General features: G+C 39.2%; 1 protein-coding gene across 1 annotated transcript in view; it reads left to right on the top strand.

Moving 5' to 3' along the window:
• The first annotated feature begins 14,417 nt into the window (after positions 1 to 14,417).
• DOK6 (docking protein 6) overlaps positions 14,418 to 19,722 on the top strand; it is a 354,731-nt gene continuing 349,426 nt past the window's right edge. Inside the window, exon 1 of the mRNA XM_026496474.4 lies at positions 14,418 to 14,660. Coding sequence (XP_026352259.1) covers positions 14,595 to 14,660 — 66 coding nt within the window. The 5' untranslated portion in view covers positions 14,418 to 14,594. The remainder of the gene's footprint in view (positions 14,661 to 19,722) is intronic.

Below are 19,722 nucleotides of genomic sequence, written 5' to 3'. Positions count from 1 at the left end.
TCTCCTTTTCTCTCTTTCTCCTCCTCTGGTCCTCTCTTCCTCCTTTTCTCAGATCTGTAATTTCTCTCTTTCTTCCCAACTCCTTATTTCTTTATGTCTCCTCATTTCTCTCTTCTCCATTCACATGTACTCTACTATGCTTACATTCTCCAGTACATGAATGTGTGCCTTATCAGTTGCCTTCTTAGACATGGCAGTTGATAACTGGCACATTTTCCACCAGACATGTTCCTTTTGAACAATGTACACTTTATATATGCCTATAGTTTAGGTCTCAGAACTTAGCGACACCTTTGCAATTGTGTGTTTCTACTTGGATTTGAATCTCAAGTTCATGTTATCTCTGATCCATATATTGTGCCATCCAAAGTCATGAACATGATTTCTGATACAACTTTGTAATAATTTTTCCCAGGAACTACTGAGACTTCCTTCGATTGATTTTCTTTATCCCTTGACAGACAAGATTTCCTGCATCTTACCAATATTACAGATATATCACACCCTTTTTTCTCCCTCTCCTTTTAAGCTTAAATTCCTTGTCATGAAATCAATGAAACTCAAGGAAAATATATCTTTTTGATAATCTTCACAGGACTCATCTGGCCCTGGAGCAGAATCCATGTGCTCTACACTAAACTATGTACCAGAAAGCCAAGTGCTATTGTTCACTTTATTTTTAAAACTTTGTCAAATCTCAACTTCACATGAAAGCAAGAAATTAAAGCGCAACGTTTATCCTCAGAACTTTCTGGTTTATATAGGGATTTCATAGTCATATTTGATATTTCTTTTTTATTGCTTAATCTTTTGACTATAAAATTTGTTACTACATTGATTCATTCTATACATTTTTATTGAGCATCTATCATCTTCAAGTTACTATGCTAAATTATATATATGAAAAGGCAAATAAGATATTGTCATTATTCTATTGGAGAGCTCAGTTGATCACATTGGATATGTAAGCCAATGATTACATTAGAAAGTATTCAATCTATGCATTTTTAAAGAATATTATTTACTTTTATTCTAAAGAATAAAGAAATTACTGATTTGTGTCTGAAGGCATCGAGAAATTAGAAACAGCCTCAAGAAGATATATCATTTTAGTTGAGATCCCAGAAGAGGCAGTAGCTAGATCTTTTTTATAATACCATAGAGAGGCCATCTGGAAAGAAAGCATATATTTGAATTGGTTAGGTCATGTTACTACACAACTACTTTCCATATCTTCAATAAGGATTCTCCAACCATCACAATATACAGTATTTCATGATCCTGTAGACAGGAGCATAATGTCTTCATAATTCCTAAGACCTGCTGTTCCTCCTTGCCCTATATGAACATGTTCCCTGAGAAAGGTCAAATTCATCCTATATGAGGAAATACTGAGTTTGGTAATAATGCAAATACGGTATACTTTAGGCTTTGCTCTCAGATACTAAGTGTTGAATCCTGCATCACCACCTACTTCTGACAAGCAGGTGTCCTCCAGGAGCTGTTTAACCTCTGAGTCTAATTTCTCATCTGCTACATAATAACAGTACCTACTTCATGTCTCCAGCAAGGATCACCTAGCACACCCTATAAAGATATTGGAAGAAATGTTTTGAATGTTTTGCCTCCCTCTGTTTACAGTTAAATTTAGGGTTTTCACAGTTTAAAACACTACATATTTGAATGTTCTTGCTTGTTTTCTGTTTTCTCACTAAAATATCAGTTCCATGAGAGTAGAAATTTTCATCTGTCTTGTTCACTACCATTTTCCCAACTCTCTGGAATAGCTTGCCCCATTAAAAGTGCTCCATAACTATTTGTTGGATGAATAAACGAGTGACTGAAGGAAATAATGGACAAGGGAGACAGGGTGGGCCAGCAAGACTAAGGGAATATATAAACAAGGTTAGTACGAACATTATGGGGAATGAGATATGAATTAAATAGTTCATTATATCAATAAAATGACTCTCATATAGTATTTTGGATGCAGCTAAAATTAAAAGTGCTATTGGGAAGTGCAACAGTAGTTGCCCCCCTACTGTCAGTAGTCCTGAGCTCGGATTGATTTAGGATCCTTGGGACTTGCACTATGATGCTTTCATGACCTTCATACATTTAAGGGATTATCCTTTAAGCAGACATTACTGTAAATATTTTCCAACTGTTTATAAAGGTTTAGGTAAATTAATCTTCTGATAATTTTCTGTTTGTTTTCTGGATTTTCTACAATAACTATGGATTGCATTTATTATAAAAATAGGCGAAGACTGAAAACAATTCACAAGAAGAGGTTTTGTTGTGTTAAAAAAAATAACTCTCCTTTTATAAAGGATTTTTTGTTAAACGTATAGACACTGAATTTTACCAAATAGATTTCATGATCTATTGAAATGTCTATGTACATATTCTATTTTGACTGAGAAGAATATCCTAATAACCTATGCTAAATTTCTCAGATAAAAAGAAGTATGTTCAATATCTTATTTTTGTAACTCAATTTTAATTTAATTGCTAAGTTTATTTAGGAATTTTATATTTATATTTCATTAGTTGGTATTCTTATTTGCAAGTAACAAAACCCAACTCTAGATAACTTAAGTTATGGGGAACTTGTCAGGAGAATACTGGGGACATACAGAATGCTCAGAAGGCTGAAATCAGACCATAAACAGAAGCCAAAGGAATTCTAATGGTGAGATAGCAAGTCACAGCCAACAGCACACAAAGCAGCAATCTTGTCCTTCAGCCAAACACACCCCTCTTCCTCAAGATACTCCCTCAAGATGCAAAGTCCCTGTAAAGAATATCTTACTAGCCCAGATTTAGCATATAGATGTTCCTTTGATGACAAAGTCTAGTAGACTGGTAGGTGGGTCTGGGAAACTTGATTTTTCATTGAGAGGCATTCCTGGGAATATCATGTTTATTAAAACTATCTACAATGAAGAATTTCCCTAAAGGGACACGGTTGGAGACTGGATATCCATTCTCACTATGGGTTTCTGCTTAATTATCTTTCTCACTATTTTTTTCCCCCCAGATTGGCATAAAAGTTATGTTAGCTATATGAAATTAACTTGAACACTTCTTATATTTATTTTATCTAGTGTGTTACATAATAGGTAAATAATCTGTTCTTTAACATGAAAGAATTTATCAATAAATTATCTGGTTTTAGAACTCTGTTTGTCTCCTCAACAAAGTATTGGGAAGTAATTCCAGGGTAACTTTTTTTTTTCTTTTTATTTATTTAAATTAAATTAGCCAACATATAGTACATCATTAGCTTTTGATGTAGCATTGAATGATTCATTAGTTGCGTAAAACACTCAGTGCTCATCACATCATGTGCCCTCATGAATGCCCATCACCCAATTATCCCATCACCCCCACTGACCTCCCCTTCTGCAACCCTCAGTTTGTTTCCCGGAGTCAAGAGTCTCTCATGGTTTGTCTGCCCCTCTGATTTCTTCCCAGGGTAACTTCTTCAGTTTTATCCATGATGGTTGGTCTATTCCCTCAGATTGTATGTTGAAAAATGAGGGCTGGAACCATGTCTATCTTTTTTATAGCTGTAGTCCTGCCTAGAAGAGTGGCCAGGGTATAACTGCGTGCTAATTAACAATTTGAGTGAATGAATAACATTGAGGCAGTTTTAATCACCTATTTTTAAGGAGATCTTTCTATTCGTTAAATTGTTCAGTGTAACTTTCTATTATAATACATTTTTCTTTTCATTAAAAAATTATGTATTTTGCTTTTTCTCATTTCCAAATTTATTTATAATTTATCTCCTTTTGATGATTACATCAGTGCTTCAGGAAATGAAATCCTGAACTTAACCAGTTTTACTATTTAGTGTTTTTTTAGATTACAAGTACTTTCCTTATATCTGGTATGATGATCCCTTATTTTCCCTAACTTAAATTGTTATTTTGGTTGGATAGTTTATTTATTTCTATTCTTGAAGAAGAAACTTACAATAGTAATGGCTAAGGTATATAGCAACTTTGTATTTGGAGCAGGTTGCTTAACTCCTCTGTGTTTTAGTTTCTTCATGGATAGAATGGTGATAATGTTTTGCATGGCTACTGGAAGGATTAAATTAATTAGTATAAACACAGTGCCTCGAAGAGTTCCTGACACCTAAAGTACACTCAACTTGTTACATAAAGAAGGCTTAATATGTTATATAGCCTTTATTATCTTTTATTTTTACAATGATGTCATTTACAATGGATTTATATCACAGTAAAGCTTTGAGTATATGACTCATAATATTTTTATACAGTGTCCTTTCATTATCTTATTTTAAATAGTCTGTTGAAATTTAATCACTTCTTGACCAAAACAGTCTTTGATTATTGTAGTTGTAAAAAAACAAACAAACAAAAAAAAACAAGAGAGAGAGAAATAATTATCGGAATTTGTTTAGTATTTTACTACTAATGAAAAGTTTTATTATCGTATTGTTATTGTAAAATGTTACTTATTTTTGTTTGCTTTTTGAAGATTTATTGAAATTTGATAGTTTCACATCATATGTTATTATACATTTTTTGCTTTTTAAAAATTTATTGAGACGTTTACCATTATCTAGAATACAATTACATTTGAATTATAAATGTCTCATGGTTCTATTGTGGGTTTGCAAAGTATAAAGTATGACTCTATGAATTTTCCTTTAATTATAAATAAGTACCTTTTATTTTCTGAACAGTTCACATTTTTACTTTTAAACCCATCATTTTTGGCATTAATACTTTCTATCTCTTAAAAATTATTCTTCTGTTTGTGACTCCTTGTCATTTATTTTATCTTCTATCTTTGCTGTTTTTTTTTTTTTAATGACTTTATTTATTCTGAGAAAGAGAGCATGAGCACATACACGAGCAGGGGGAAGGACAGAGGGAGAGGGAGAGAAAATACCAAACAGACTCCTTACTGACCTAGGAGCCTGATGCGGGGCTGGAAGTGGGGCTGGATGTGGGGCTTGATCTCAAGACCTTGAGACCATGACCTGAGTAAAACAGTCTGATGCTCAACCTACTGAGGCACCCAAATGCTCCCTGTATAGACTAGTTTTAACCTCTTATCACATTCAGAAAACTGATATGATGAAGTCCTAAAATTAATCTTAAGGAGATCTAATATTTAAATTGCACTGAAGTGAATTCAAGAAAGTGGAAAATTTTGAGTTTGTTTTTTCCCTAATTATCTGTCATGAATCTGATATTATGGCATAAATAAAGAATATTTTTGAATGGTCAGATAGTTCCTTAGACATTTTCCACTTATGCTGTTTTTCTTTATGTTATGTAAATTAAACATCACATAATGCACCTGATATTTACCTGTGTTCTGACAGAAACCTGCTTGAATGGATATTTAAAATTCAGGGAACCGGAGCAAGATAAGCTCTGACACCTTTTCTGACTCTCTTTTAGTGGTTTGAATTGCCTTGGTAATGAGAGGGGATTGAAGAAGGAAGACACTGATGAATCACTGGGGTTTGTGAAACTGTAGTGAGAAATTGCCTCTCTGAGTCATGACCGACCCAGAGGCTTGTCTGGTCCACATGTGTGGTCTATAAAATCTATGACTCATAGAGCCAGATAGCTGTCATTCAGCCTTAGGGAATGTTGGGATATCCTCAGAGGGGGAAAAAAATTACCATTGTCTTTTTCCTATTCATTCTTAGAATGCCCCACAGGTATAAATTTATCACTGATTTGAGAATCTTTTTTGATGATACTGACTATTCTTTCAGAAGGTTTTTTTTTTTTTTTTAAGATTTATTTATTCGACACAGAGAGAGACAGCCAGCGAGAGAGGGAACACAAGCAGGGGGAGTGGGAGAGGAAGAAGCAGGCTCATAGCAAAGGAGCCTGATGTGGGGCTCGATCCCATAACGCCGGGATCACGCCCTGAGCCGAAGGCAGATGCTTAACCGCCAGTGCCACCCAGGCGCCCCTCAGAAGGTTTTAAGTTTTAATGTTGTTCCTACATTTTTCCTTAATTTATCCAGTTCTATCTTAATACAATTGATCCTCTCTTTATTTAGAATCAATATTCTCTTTGTTTTAAAATTCTGTGCAGAAATAAGACCCTAAACGAGAGCATGTGATTTCAAATCCTATAGTCTATTCAGTTTCAAGTTGCCTCTCTGTTGAATACATTGTCATTTTAAGCATAATGTAGCTCTATAGTAAACTATGATATTAAAAGTTTTATTTATTATACTACTGTTGGTAATACTGTATATATGATATTAAAAGACCTGAGTACAAAATATCTGTGATTCAGCTAAACACCATTCGACTTCAATTAATAAGTTATACACTTTGCCTATTCAATTATACTTAGACTAGTCATTAGATTGAAGTAAATAAGCTGCTTAAATTAAACACTCTATTTTCAGAGTTAAATAATTACTGTAGCAGGAATACATATAGATGGCATTGACTGTGAATGAAGATATAATGTTCCTAGAAATATGGAGAGGAAAAACCCTATGCCAAATGATTCTTTAAGAGAGAAGAAGACAATTGATATTCATTTTATAGAAACTATGTGACGGACACTATGTCAGAGATGTCCTATCACCTAATATTAATAGATACCTCTAAGTTCTTGATATTCACCTTTGCAGACTGGGAAAAACTGAGGCTCATGGAAGTTACATTTGTCTTGCCTGATGCTCATACTAGTTCTACAACAAATAAGATTTCAGAGATAAAAAATGAGTGGCAGAGATTAATGATGATATTGAGAAAGAGAAAAGAAGCTGGACATCATATGTAAAGTTAGCATCAGCGATTTTTAAAGAAGCTACTAGAGACGGAACAAGAGTGCTAAAATGTTTGTAGCAGACAAGGCAGATCTGTAAATACATTGTCCACGCTGTCCTAATGGAAAGTCAATTCTCCGGGGTTGTGGGACTCCAACATAAGAGCTTCCCATCTATCCATCCTGTCCGTGTTTTCTGCTCTATCCTACTTTTTGAGAGAGAACGTTCCCTGATTTTGCTTCCCTTATATCTGCTGCACTTGAAAATATTCTGGGGGCACCTGGGTGGCTCAGTCGGTTAAGTGTCTGCCTTTGGCTCAGGTCATGATCCCAGGTTCTTGGGATGAGCTCAGAGCCCTGCATTGGGCTCCCTGCTCAGCGGGGAGTCTGCTTCTCCCTCTCCCTCTGCCCCTCCCCCTGCTCATGTTCTCTCTCTCTCTCTTTCAAATAAATAAAATTAAAAAAAAAAAAAAGAAAATATCATGCCATTATAGAAAAATCTCAGGATTAAAATAAAAGTTCTTGGAGAGTTTAAAGTAAATGACTGGTTTTATGAAATTGAGCAGGTCTTACTAAAATGTAAGGAGCAGTCTCTGCAACTCCAACTGACTAAATAATTTTCTCTCTTGAATTACGTGTCTTGTAAGTTTGCCAGTCAGTATTGTATATTAATGAGTACTCTAATTGAGATTTTAAGCTTCCAAATTAAATTTAATAATTAAATATCACCATTTAACACCTTGAACCTACTTACTTGTTTTAATGGGAGCTAGAAATGAGATTTCCAAATGTTTTCTTCTATCATTTAAGAAGAATGAATTATTTTATTTATGCTTAAATAATACCTCAGATAATAAATTTGAACAAAATGTCAAATATATATACATGAAATAGGAAAAATGTGTTAGAAATAACTAATTCATCCCAATGGATATTTGAAGCCCTATTTAGGAGAGGGCACAAATTAGTAAAAAGTCAAACTCCATGTTAAGTAGGAGAAAATCATAAGTGTTTTAGCTTATGTCCTTTATTATTAAAATACATACCAACAGGCTTTTGAAGTATTTGAAATAATAAACCTACTTCTGCATATCTAGCCTACAAGGAAGAGAACACTCTGCTTTCTGTTAGAACAAGAGTCTTACCATTTATCAATCTCCAACATCTAGAGAGGAGTCATTCAAAAAACATGGACATGTCCAGAAGTCAATGAGATCAGGGGAAGCAATGAGAAAAAAAAATGATGCACAACTATTAGAGGAGACACATGGATATGAATAAGATAACACAGACAGCACTTGAAAGTATCCAAATGACAACCTTCTGAACTCAGACAAAAGACTTTCAAGAGATATAAACTTGATTTCCCAATTTATATTCACAAAATGACTTAAAGAGAGCAAAATACTGATTATATATGAGTTTATAGTCTGAAAGATCAAGTTCAAGGAATGTCTCAGAGGAGAGAGCCAAAAAATGAAGAAATGGAAAAAATAAGGGAAAAAAAAAAAAAAAAAAAAACAGAACCAGAACCTAGGTCCAGGATATAGCAGAAATTCCACAAGGAGAAATAATATACTATATAAGTAGCAAAAATTAAACAATGGATATAATAATAGAAAATATTTCTATCATATTGATAATAAAATAACAATATTAACAAATTCCAGGTCATCATAATGAGAAAGCACATAAGGCATGATCCTAGAATGTTCCTGAAAATTAAGGATGAAGGGAAAGTTTTATAAGCTTCAGGTAGAAAGAAAAAATTACACACTAAGGAAAAGTCAAATTGGCCTTACATTTCTTTTCTTTTTTTTTTTTTTTAAAGATTTTATTTATTTATTTGACAGAGAGACAGCCAGCGAGAGAGGGAACACAAGCAGGGGGAGTGGGAGAGGAAGAAGCAGGCTCCCAGTGGAGCAGGGAGCCCAATGTGGGGCTTGATCCCAGGACCCTGGAATCAGGCCCTGAGCCGAAGGCAGACGTTTAACGACTGAGCCACCCAGGCGCCCCCGGCCTTATATTTAACTGCACCATGTGAACTGAGGACTATGGAATGACGTATACAAACCACAGAGATATAGGACTAAAACCCAAGAATCCATACTATAATCATGCAGAATGTATCATTCACATACCTACTTCAGGAAAATATTTAAAAGACTCTATCCAAAAACAGGAACAGGAGACCAGGAACCAAAGAATATCTAATATTAGGGGTGTTGGTGTCAGTGAGCATCCTCAAATATAATATTTTAGGTACAGTTTTTCAACTGTGAGTCTTGCTGTCAAACTGCACATCTTTGGATTTAAAGAGGCAAGTAATCTGCCCACCACAACGCCCACATGCAATGGTGAAACAAGCACCGTACAACCACTATACACATTCTGGCTCAAAAATGGACTCAAAAAGACACGCAAAATCAGGGGTCCTTAACAATTCTGAAACACAAATGGGAAATTCTGGGAGTTCCTGAATTAGTTCTCAAGGTCAAGGGATTCTTCTCTATGATTCTTGGTTCTTCTCTCTAGGCTCTAGAGAGTCATCTTTACTTTGAAAGGTAGCACATTTTCTTGCATCTGGGCTGTTCTCTCAACCTGCTTCCTGCCAGTAGAAGACTGGAAGTCCAAGAGCAGATCCTCATTCTCGGTCTTTGCCTCATAATTCTTCTCACCTATGCATCTTTTGAGAACTTTGTGGGTTTCCTGTGAATCTTTTTATTAGATCAAATCCAGAGCACCGCCACAAAAATTTGGTCTAAAGGTACAGCCAATGATGTGACCATAAAATAACTGATTTCCTAAAATCTTAAAAACAAAACAAAACAAAAACATATCTTACAGTCATACTTTGGCTTTTATCTTTATACCAAATGTTCACAGTGGTGCCCAAGATTTATCTCTGTTCAGAAGTCATTTCTTCATTCTGGCATTGTTATAGTTTGGAGGGGCTGAGGATATTTAAAACCATCAGTTCTTGGGTCCCCTGGGTGGCTCAGCAGTTTAAGCGTCTGACTTCATTTCAGCTTAGGTCATGATCTCAGGATCAGGAGACTGAACCCTGCATTGGGTTCCTTGCTCGGTGTGGAGTCTGCTTGAGATTCTCTCTCCCTCTCCCTCTGCCCCTCCCCCTGTGCATACACACCCCCCACACTGAAATAAATAAATAAATAAATAAATAAATAAATAAATAAATAAAATCTTTTAAAAGCCCCCATCCATTCTTGCCTCCTTTTTGTTTAATGATCCTCCCCTCAATTTATCCCTCTCCATTCCCATTTTACTAAGCTACAAGAAGAAGGCTGCCTCACCAACACTTTGCTTGGAAATCTTATCTAGATGACACCATTTAGTGGGTACACATTTTAATTTCCACAGAACTCCAGGAACAGTTCAGCTAAGTTTCCTGCCTCCACATAATCATAATGCTCCTTTTTCCAATTTCCAATAATATTTTCCTCACTTTATGGTAAGATCTCACTCACAGTGTCCTTAATGTACAAAGTTTTGCAATTTGTTTTCAAGGTTGCAAGTCTTGAAGCAAGCCCTCACTAACACCCTTCTCATGGCCACTGATGGATTCCAAAGCCATGCCCCAATTGTACAGTTTTTGGTATGGCAGCACCTTATTTCCACATACCAAAATGGATTTCAGTTACGCATTTATGCATAAAAAAATACCCCAAAAGTTAGTGTATGGAAAGATGAAAACAAAGTTTTGTTATCGTACAGCATTCATTATTTAGGAGTAACCAGTAGCAGCTTAGATGGCTCAGGGTCTCTCAGAGTTGGGCAGGGTGTAGTCACCTAAAGGCTTCCCTGGGGTGGATCCCTCTCTGAGATGCCCCACAGGGCTGTTGGAAAGCCTCGGATGATCTTTCTCTAGGCACACTCATGTAGGTCTCTCCACAGGATTGCCCCATATTGTGGCAGCTAGCTTCCTCCAGAGCAAGCAATCCAACAAAGATCACCCAAATTGAAGTTACAATCTTTTTATAACCTAATTTAGAAAAGGCGCTCCATCACTTCTGCCATTCTATTCACTAGAAGTTGGTCAAAAAGTTCAGCCCACACTCAGAAGGAGAAATTGTATGGGACATTATACCAAAACCCAGGGATCTTTGGGGGCTCAGTTTAGAGGCTGTCTACTGTAGTGATAAGAGTATGAATAGTATGCTATTTATTTGTGTGTAAGAAAAATAGAAATAGAAACACATATACATCTTTCCTTAAATCATCAAAATGAAACAATGTAAGATAAACCAAAAACTAATAAAAATGGTTTCCTAAAAAGAGAGGTAGAAAACAGAGAGGAAGGGACTATATCTCTCCATGTGCCTTGTTTGGTAGGTTTGATTGTTGGAAACGTCTATTTTACATAATGAAAATCTCAAAAGAAAAGAAGCAATCTTCAAATATGAGATCTTTGCTTATATACTTCAAAAGTAGTATCAACAGGAATTGAATTGGAGATATCCATAAAAACTGAGAATTTTTCTCTTTTGAAATATATTTCTAAAGTAAAAGTATTTCATGTCCTTGTAACTGAAAAGCTTAGAATCAGTAGCAAAAAATAACACCCTAGTAACCAGATTATGGAAACTGAATTTCATTTCCCATTAAAACAAACAAAGGTTCCTACGGGAAATAATGGCTTCCAGGTCTAGAGCTGGAAATGTACAAGATGAATCGGGATATCTTGTGATTGATCACAACAAAGCTATTAAGGTCCATGGGTATCTGATAAGAACACAAGATGTCAATTGAAGCAGCTCCTTCTGGTCAAAGATGCAACAATTAAAATTCCAAAAAGAATAATGACTCTGATGGATTGAAATGTATCACATATACAAAACTCCATTTTTTATTATACTTCTAAGGGAGGAGGGTGTCCTTTTCTGTTTGCTAGAACACATTCAATATTTCTGAAAAATGGTTGTTAACCATAATCCCTGCCTTTCCTATAAGGAATCTATTTCAGGACAATCCTATAGTTTTGAAAGATAATAGTTTATAAATTCAAGAAAAAAATTAAATTAGAAAATGACAACTTTACAATCCCTAATGAAATAATGCATCAATGCAATGATCATCCAAGGCTGAAAAACCATTAGGTAGACGTTTGGTGGGGCATTTTATAGTGGATGTAACAAGCTGATGACACTTGAACCCTCTAATCAATGGAGCAGTCAGACATTTTGTTCTTTTTGATGTGATTTAGTTGAATTTATACAACACTTCTTATGAATTACTCTGGAAAAAAAAGGAAGAATGTACTCAAATTTCTAAGTCATGTTACTAGTTAACAGGAAGTTTAAGGCTTAGGTGCCTACAATAAATGATGCCATGAGGATACAATCAATTGTATACACACACACACATATAATACACACACACACACACACACACACACGCACACTGCTCTATCAGAAAATTAAGAATCTAAAGTAACTATAGGAGAATATTTAAATCATGGTAGGGTGTTATAAAGACCTACATAAATATATAAGCAAAGGCATAATCATTATATAATTATTAAAACCCAGATTTATGAAACCCTTAAGTAAGCACAGAGATTATTATTGGGAAAATTAATCTCTGACTTCAAATATCTCGAAATTGATTTGTAGAAACAGATTATTCTATAAATGATGGGGGAAGTTAGTGATCATGGAAATTACTGTAGACCCAAAACCAGTTTGGAAATGGCATCTCTACAAATGAACGTCTGTCTCAGAGCCTCTGTTTCCTAATCTATTAAGTGGCAAGTTTTTGTTTTTGTTTTGTTTTTTGCTTAAAACATGGCATTGGAAGAGGACTGAATGAAATAATGTATTTAAAGTATCTGCAAATCTAAATCAGTCTTCACATAAAGAAATCATAACCATGCAGTATACATAGTAGCAACAAATGAATGGAACAGCTAACATGTCCCAGGTATTTGGGGGAGGGGATCACACCAAGTCAATAGGGAGTTTATGCAAATTTTTTGGGATGGTCAGAGCTTGAACTTCTTCTAGAGTGACAGTCTAAGGGATCTTGTCATGTGATTCTGAGTACCTGTCTCAGCATCTGGTACTATGCATGGTGGATAGTCCAAACCTGTGTTTATTACATAGATGAAGGAAGACGAAATAATATGCTGTTATGGCAAGTTAGAGTGTCTGCTGAATTGTATGGGCTCTAGATGAAAACTCTTGGTAATCATCAAAAAATCACCTTTGGGGTGCCTATTTGGTTGGGGTAAGGGGCATGCTACTTTGTCCCTTAGCTTTCATATTTTTCCTCCCTTCAATCAAGTAGTTTCCTTTCTCTCTTAAAATGATTATGTTCCCAATAGGGCTAAGAAATCTTAACTGAAGACATGGGAACATACTGCTCGCTATGGTAAGCTAGAAGAGAAATACACATAATCTTTTGAACTTTTATCAAATATGGACTCTTTATAAACGAACGAGTCATTTATAAAATTTTCAATCTTTATACCTTTTTTTCTTTCTTAAAGAAAAACATCCTGGCTGCTAGGTACTATTGAGTCTTGCCTCAGCAAAAGCCCATACATTCCCTCCAGCTAGAATTCTATACTCCCTATTTTTCCTTGCATCTTATAAAAAGATATAATTTTTAAATTAAAATTTCTTTACACTAGGGAATATCCTACTTTGGAATGTCATGAGTTCCTACGTAAAGGGGGGGGGCAGTTCTACATTGTTTTTGATTTTACTAGTTGAACATTTCAATAAATCATTTGCACCCACCAGTAATAGTTATGGTCTCCATTTCCCCTAGAAGATGACATGCCACGAGCCACTTTTAGTCATAGTTAACTGAAACGCGTGCATAAATCAGACCACTCCGCTCCTCCTCGCTGCTTCTTCGCGAGAGGACGTCGGCGAAGGGCTGCCTCGCCTGATTGCTCCAGTCTCCTCAGCAGCAGAGGGATTAGACACATGCGCACGGTTGGTCTCTTTGTGTGCACCAGGAAGGGCTCGGCGTCGATTTACACTTCCTAATGGGGCAAAGACCTGGAACGCGAGCGTGTGCTCAGGAACAAAAATGCACGTACACAAGGCCACTGAAATAAACAATTGTCTCGCTCCCGTTTGCCTTCTCCTCTTCGGAAGCATCCCCATCGCCCTTTCCCCGGTGTCCAGTTGGGGAGTGGACACTGAGAGCCCCGGAATGAGGAGCCGTGTCCTCAGGAATCCCGCACCCGGGAGAGCGATGCGGGCGGAGGGAACCTGGGGGGGGGGGCGCGACCCTGGGCGCGGGGGGCGGGTGGAGCTCCCCGCCGGAGTCGCGAGGGATGGAGCGCGTCTTGCGAGCGTCTCCGAGCGTAGCCACCCCGCGGGCCAGGGGGAGGGAGCCGGGCGGACGACTCGGCCCGCCCCCCCTTCCCGCCCCTCCCCCCGCGCTGGGGAGCCGCGCGGGTGCGCTCCGGCCAGCTGTGCGCCGCCGAGTGAGGCGCCAGCCGGTGGGTGCTGCCGGGGGCGGCGGCGCGGAGGGGGCGCCCGCAGCTGGCGGCGGCGCGGGCCCGGCGCTCGGCTCGCGGCGGGGGGCGGAGGTGAAGACCGGAACGAGGAGGGCGGGCGCTGCTCGCGGCGCCGGGCCGCGTTCCCCGTCCGCGGTCGCCCTGCCACCAGCCCGCGTCCCCGCCGGCGGGAGCTCGGGGGACCGGGCGGCGGCGCGGCTGTGGCGGCGGCTGGCTGAATGCGAGACCTGCGCGGACCTGGCGGCGGACGGCGGCTCTCGACTCTGGGAAGCCGATCGCGGAGGGGACGAGCCAGAACGCGCTGGCCATGGCCTCCAACTTTAACGACATAGTCAAGCAGGGCTACGTGAAAATCCGCAGCAGGAAGCTGGGGGTGAGTTGCTCCTTGGGCTCTCTCCTTTCCCTGCCCGCGTTTGGCACGGCTGGCTGTTGTGGGGCGTTGCGGGGTGGGGGGAGAGGTGACCCGCGCGGGGACGGGGGCAAAGAGGGGACCCGGCCCTTTCGCAGACAGCCCGCTTGTTGCTCTACCGGTGTGGGGGCCCGCACCTGCCTCGGGGGGCTCTGCACACCGGGTTGAGGGTTCCGGGAGCGCCTCGGTCCCCATCCTCATGTGCGCGGTGCTGGTTTGGACCACACTGAGAAGTGTAGACGAAAGGGATTGTCAGTTTTAAGATGAATGTGCTTCGGAGGGGGGTTTATATATAGTGCAACCCACAGTGGTCTGTTCTCAAAAGTGTGCGCCTTTCGGGGAGAATTGCTCGGTGTGCAGGAGGTGGACAGACGCTCCTGTATGTGTATTTAGAATCACCATTTTCTAGTCCCCGCTTCCCAAGCCCATTTCGAAATTCTCTTTTGATGCCCTACCGGCCCCGCGCGTCCCCGCCGGCGACTGCCAGCGACTTTAATGCGCCCTGAGCAGTTGCCCAGTGGCAGACTCCCAGGCCGTGTGCGCGCCCGGACAGGTGTACCTGCGCCCGTGTGCAGGCAGGTGTGTGCTCACGGCCGCTGACACGACAGCGTTCGCGACAGCAAAGTTTATGGAGACCTTGTCGTAGTTTTTTCGTGAAAGATGTTCTGCCTGACTTGGGAGAGAAACAGTGTAGACCCCCGGGGGGTTCAGAAGTTCCCTAGTGACCAGACGAGGAGGTAAGAGGGACGCGTGGACCGTCTCAGAGGACCGCGCTGTGGAGCGGAGAGCCCAGGAGGGGAGGGGCGGGCACTTGGGCGCCAAGCCGCCCAGACTTGGCTGACCCAGGGCAGCGTGGGAGGGACGCGCAGGGGGTCGCGGTGGAGGCCGTGGGGCGCGCGCGCGCCGGGAGGTGGGCAGCCGAGAACGACCTTGGCGGGCCGGTCCGGAGAAGGAAGGGAAACTCCGTGTGGGGGGAAAGTGCCCCTTACCCGGATTCCCCGTACGTTTCTCTACCTCACTGTTCTCAAAGTTCCATTTCTGCGAAGCTCCGGAATCCTGGGGCAAAGCGGCCTTGAACGAGAACATTCCCCGTGTTCCCTGCTGACTGGATGAATCCTCCAACTTGGAAAGAAAAGGAGGGAGAAGTTCATTTTCTCACTCAAAAAGAAAGAAAAATCAGGCTAAATGTATCATTAGAAAATTGAACTAAGATAGGGAAGAACCCCTAAAAGAGGATGGATCACTACGCACCCAGAAGCCGCCTTGTCAGGAGTTGGTGGACGCAGGTGTGGGGGGCAGGAGGAAGGGAAAGGCAGACTTGTCTTTTTGTGCTGCCTCTGCGGGGTTTCACTATGCAGACTGTACCCCGAGGAGACGAGAGACCCACTCAGAACTTCAGCAGCTCTGTCGAAGCGGGGAGTACGAAACTGGGTGACCACGAAGCCGCCACCTCGCAGCCTGGCGCCTCCGTGCGCAGCTGCGCGCCCTCGCAGGGCGGGAGAGCACGCGCGCCGTGCAGCCCTCCGCCGGGCTTCCAGGGCTGCTCTTGGGCGGAAATTCGCGCCTCATTCTTTTCCACGGAGATGAGGAAGAACCCACGTGTAAAGCTGCAGTTGGCCGGGAGGCTGACGGCTTCTCTCAGCCGGGACGCACTGCTCAAATCTGTCACCCTCACTGTCCAAGCAAGAAAGAGCTGGGAGGGGAGAACCGTTTTAGGAACTTGACCTTTGAAGCCCTTTGCTCGCCCACAGGGTGCTTGCTCATCTTTCTCGCTCTTTCCGTCTTCTTGGAATCTCAATTGTCTGACACCTCAGACATTATAAGCTAATGGATGATTCAAGGCCCCCGGGGAGATGTGTATCTGCTTCCACAGAGTCACTGTGTACGTGCGAATGAGACTAAGGGCTATAACCCTGAGAAGCCCGTTCCCTGCGCTCTTGGCCCTGGGGTCTGTGGGATTCCTCTCCCATGCCCAGTTTTCAAGGATTTCATACAACAAAAACTGAATATGCCACCTAATTAAAGTATAGGATCGAAGGAAGGAGCATTGACTGCTTCTTGGGTAACCATGGCGTTAACAGCCTTTGAAATGTCCTTTTAAAACACCATTCCTCCTAAAGATGTGAGCAGATGTATTTGCAATCTCAAAGCATCTCTTTCCATACTCACTGTTCAGAGATAACGCCTTTGTAAAGGACACCCTTCAGAGAAAACAATAGAAGCATGTTTATATATAGATTAATTTTATATATAGATTAATTTTGTCTTCCATTTCTGCTGAGAAATGTGAACTTCAGAGTTTGATGTTGGAACAGTTTTGTTTTAATATTAAATCGAAATATTAAACTAAATTAACCTAGTTTATTTTGAAGAATATTATTTATTAAAAAAACTTTAGAGACTTTCTAATCAGAATATTCTAGTATTCAGAAGGGTGATTTCACATGACACAACTTCATCTACATGTTTCTGTGAAGTTTAGTAAGTTAAGTGGGCTTCATAAGACAGTAAAACTATAAGCAAATAATGGGTGCCTTACACGTGAAAAATCATATCCCAAATCATAGAAACAGGATGTATCTAAATATTAAAATTTCATTTTCATAGTTAATAGTACATATTACTAATTTTATGGACTCAGAACTACGGATTTTTCCAAATAAAATAATTTTAATTCAGAAGATACATAATGGTCCTTTTTATGGTTCATATTCAGAACTAAATATCAAAATAATTCTAATGAGATATGCACAGATATTTGATTTATGATGTACAGAACTCATGCTTTCAAAAGCCAAATTTTATAATATTCCAAGGGAAAAAAAACCCTGGGCATGAGGCCAGTGGTATCAGATTATTATGACATGAAAATGTATTTTGAGATGAAATGTTCTACCCTACCCTTTGCTCCTTACAAGTTAGTGTTCCCTGTTGTGCTGAAGGAGGGCAGAAAAGTGCTGCTTGCCCTCTAGGCTGGGGAGCACCCCCATGGAGGTGCTTCCAGGTTGAAGTGGTTGGAAGAGCCCTTGCCAGTCTTCTTAGAGAATCTAGTGCTACCTGTTGAGGACACTACCCTAGCCAGTTATCTGGGCGAAGTAGTTAAGTGTTAAACAATTTTTAGAATGTTTGCTTTGAAATTTGTCTAAACTCATTAAATCAGCCTTTTATTCAGGAAAATAATTTTGAAAAAAAATAGTATTATCCTGGATTTTACCCTTGTCCTTTAAAAATATGTTTTTTTAATCATTAAATTTTAAAGGTATTCAGTCATTAAACATATAATGACATGGCTGTTATAGTCATTTCTTCATAGTCTATGATAATTTTTCATTATAACGTGTCACTCTATGGATATATTGTTTTCCTTTTGCATGATTTAAAATCCCTTACGACAGTTCAGTTCCTTTTGCCCTCTTTATATGTTGCATGATTGGTATTATAATTCACAAGATACCATGGTGGTCAGTATTTTGTTTTTAAGAAAAGGTTACTTAAAACACTAATTAAAAAAAAAAGCAAAAACATGTTGGTCAAAATTGTTTATCTCTTAGCCTTTATTGTCTGTTTCCTTCTGAACACTGACAGGTTGAATTTAGTCATCAAGGCATATATTATAAAATATCCAATGTATTCTTGGTTTGCAGATAAACTAAGAACTCAGCCACTGAAACCAGTGATATAACTTTATACATGGCTTATTGACTGTATAATGTAGCAAACATAAATGCAGCATTATGGAGGGACATTATCATCACTATCATTAACATCACTGTACAATTTTCAGACTGCCATCATTCGACTAATTCTAGACTCAGCCCTCACGTCCTTGTTTTCAAGGAATTCTATTCAAATATGTCAGTGTGAATATTCACAGGCACATTGTACACAGACAAATAGTATTTTACAGAAATTGCTTTCTATTTCTTTCTCAAAGTCAGGTGAAGGATTTGTATTGGTTTGTGTGGGTATCAAAGGAGTGTCTCAAGATACGGTTGGCATTTGCACATTCAACAAATTATCAAATAATTAAGGAGCATCTACTGTTTATCAGGTGGTGTGTGTGTGTGTGTGTGTGTGTGTGTGTGTGTGACTGTGAATGTCCCAGAGTCATGTCATATTGTCAGGGTTATTGACAGTAAATACCTCCTATATCACTACTACTCATAGTACATTAGGCCAGGAATAGTCACTTTACCCTAACCTAGCTGTAAGGGAAGCAGGCAAATGTAGAGGAACACATCTGGAGTGTGTGATGAGCCCCATCTTCATGAGCTGAACACCTAGTCAGGATTTTCTCTTTTGCATAGTCTCCATTTGTTTCAACAGCTCTCTGTGAATTCATCTACATCTTGCCCTCTCTCCCTCCTTTTTTTTTTTTTTATTTTTGTTTTTGTTTTTTCTCCCTCCTTGATTAAAACCTTGGGACACTTCCATCCCTGGCTTGATGATTATCGATATTCCTCCTATAAATTATTTGGGTTTTCCTGTCCTTCCACAAACAGCTTTGTTCTGATGATAGAAGAGAGTTGTTTTTCATGAGAGATGTTTATGAAAATTTACCCCTTTACAGAAGCTCATTCATTAATATAAATGGGAATCTTCCTGTGTGCATTTGCATTGTTTTGGTTGATTAGAGCAATTAAAAATTTATCTGGTTTCCCGTATATCTAGAAAGTATTTTATGAAGAGTGATTTTTATCTTATATGACATGCATTACCAATTTGCTAGGAATTAGATGTATTAAATATATTTAAGATAAAATATGTAAATAACTTAATGATTTTGACCATTCGAAAGTTAAAAGAACTCTCAGGATCATTACTTCAGATATGAATTCTCAATCTGTGGTTTTAAAGCATGGAAGTTGTAATGGGTGTACTTAATCTTTTCTCATTGTAGAATATTCTGTATACTGGACATTGCTTTCTGAAAAAGATCCATTATATCCATGGTAATTTATCATTTATCTCTTTCTCATTAAATACAGAATTTAGAATGCATGAAAGTCTAATTATTTTAGCTATT

This window comes from Ursus arctos, unplaced genomic scaffold (assembly GCF_023065955.2).
Source record: "Ursus arctos isolate Adak ecotype North America unplaced genomic scaffold, UrsArc2.0 scaffold_17, whole genome shotgun sequence".
NCBI classification, from domain to species: domain Eukaryota; kingdom Metazoa; phylum Chordata; class Mammalia; order Carnivora; family Ursidae; genus Ursus; species Ursus arctos.
The sequence above is the reverse complement of the archived record's forward strand: the minus strand, read 5'-3'. Positions and strand labels throughout refer to the sequence as shown.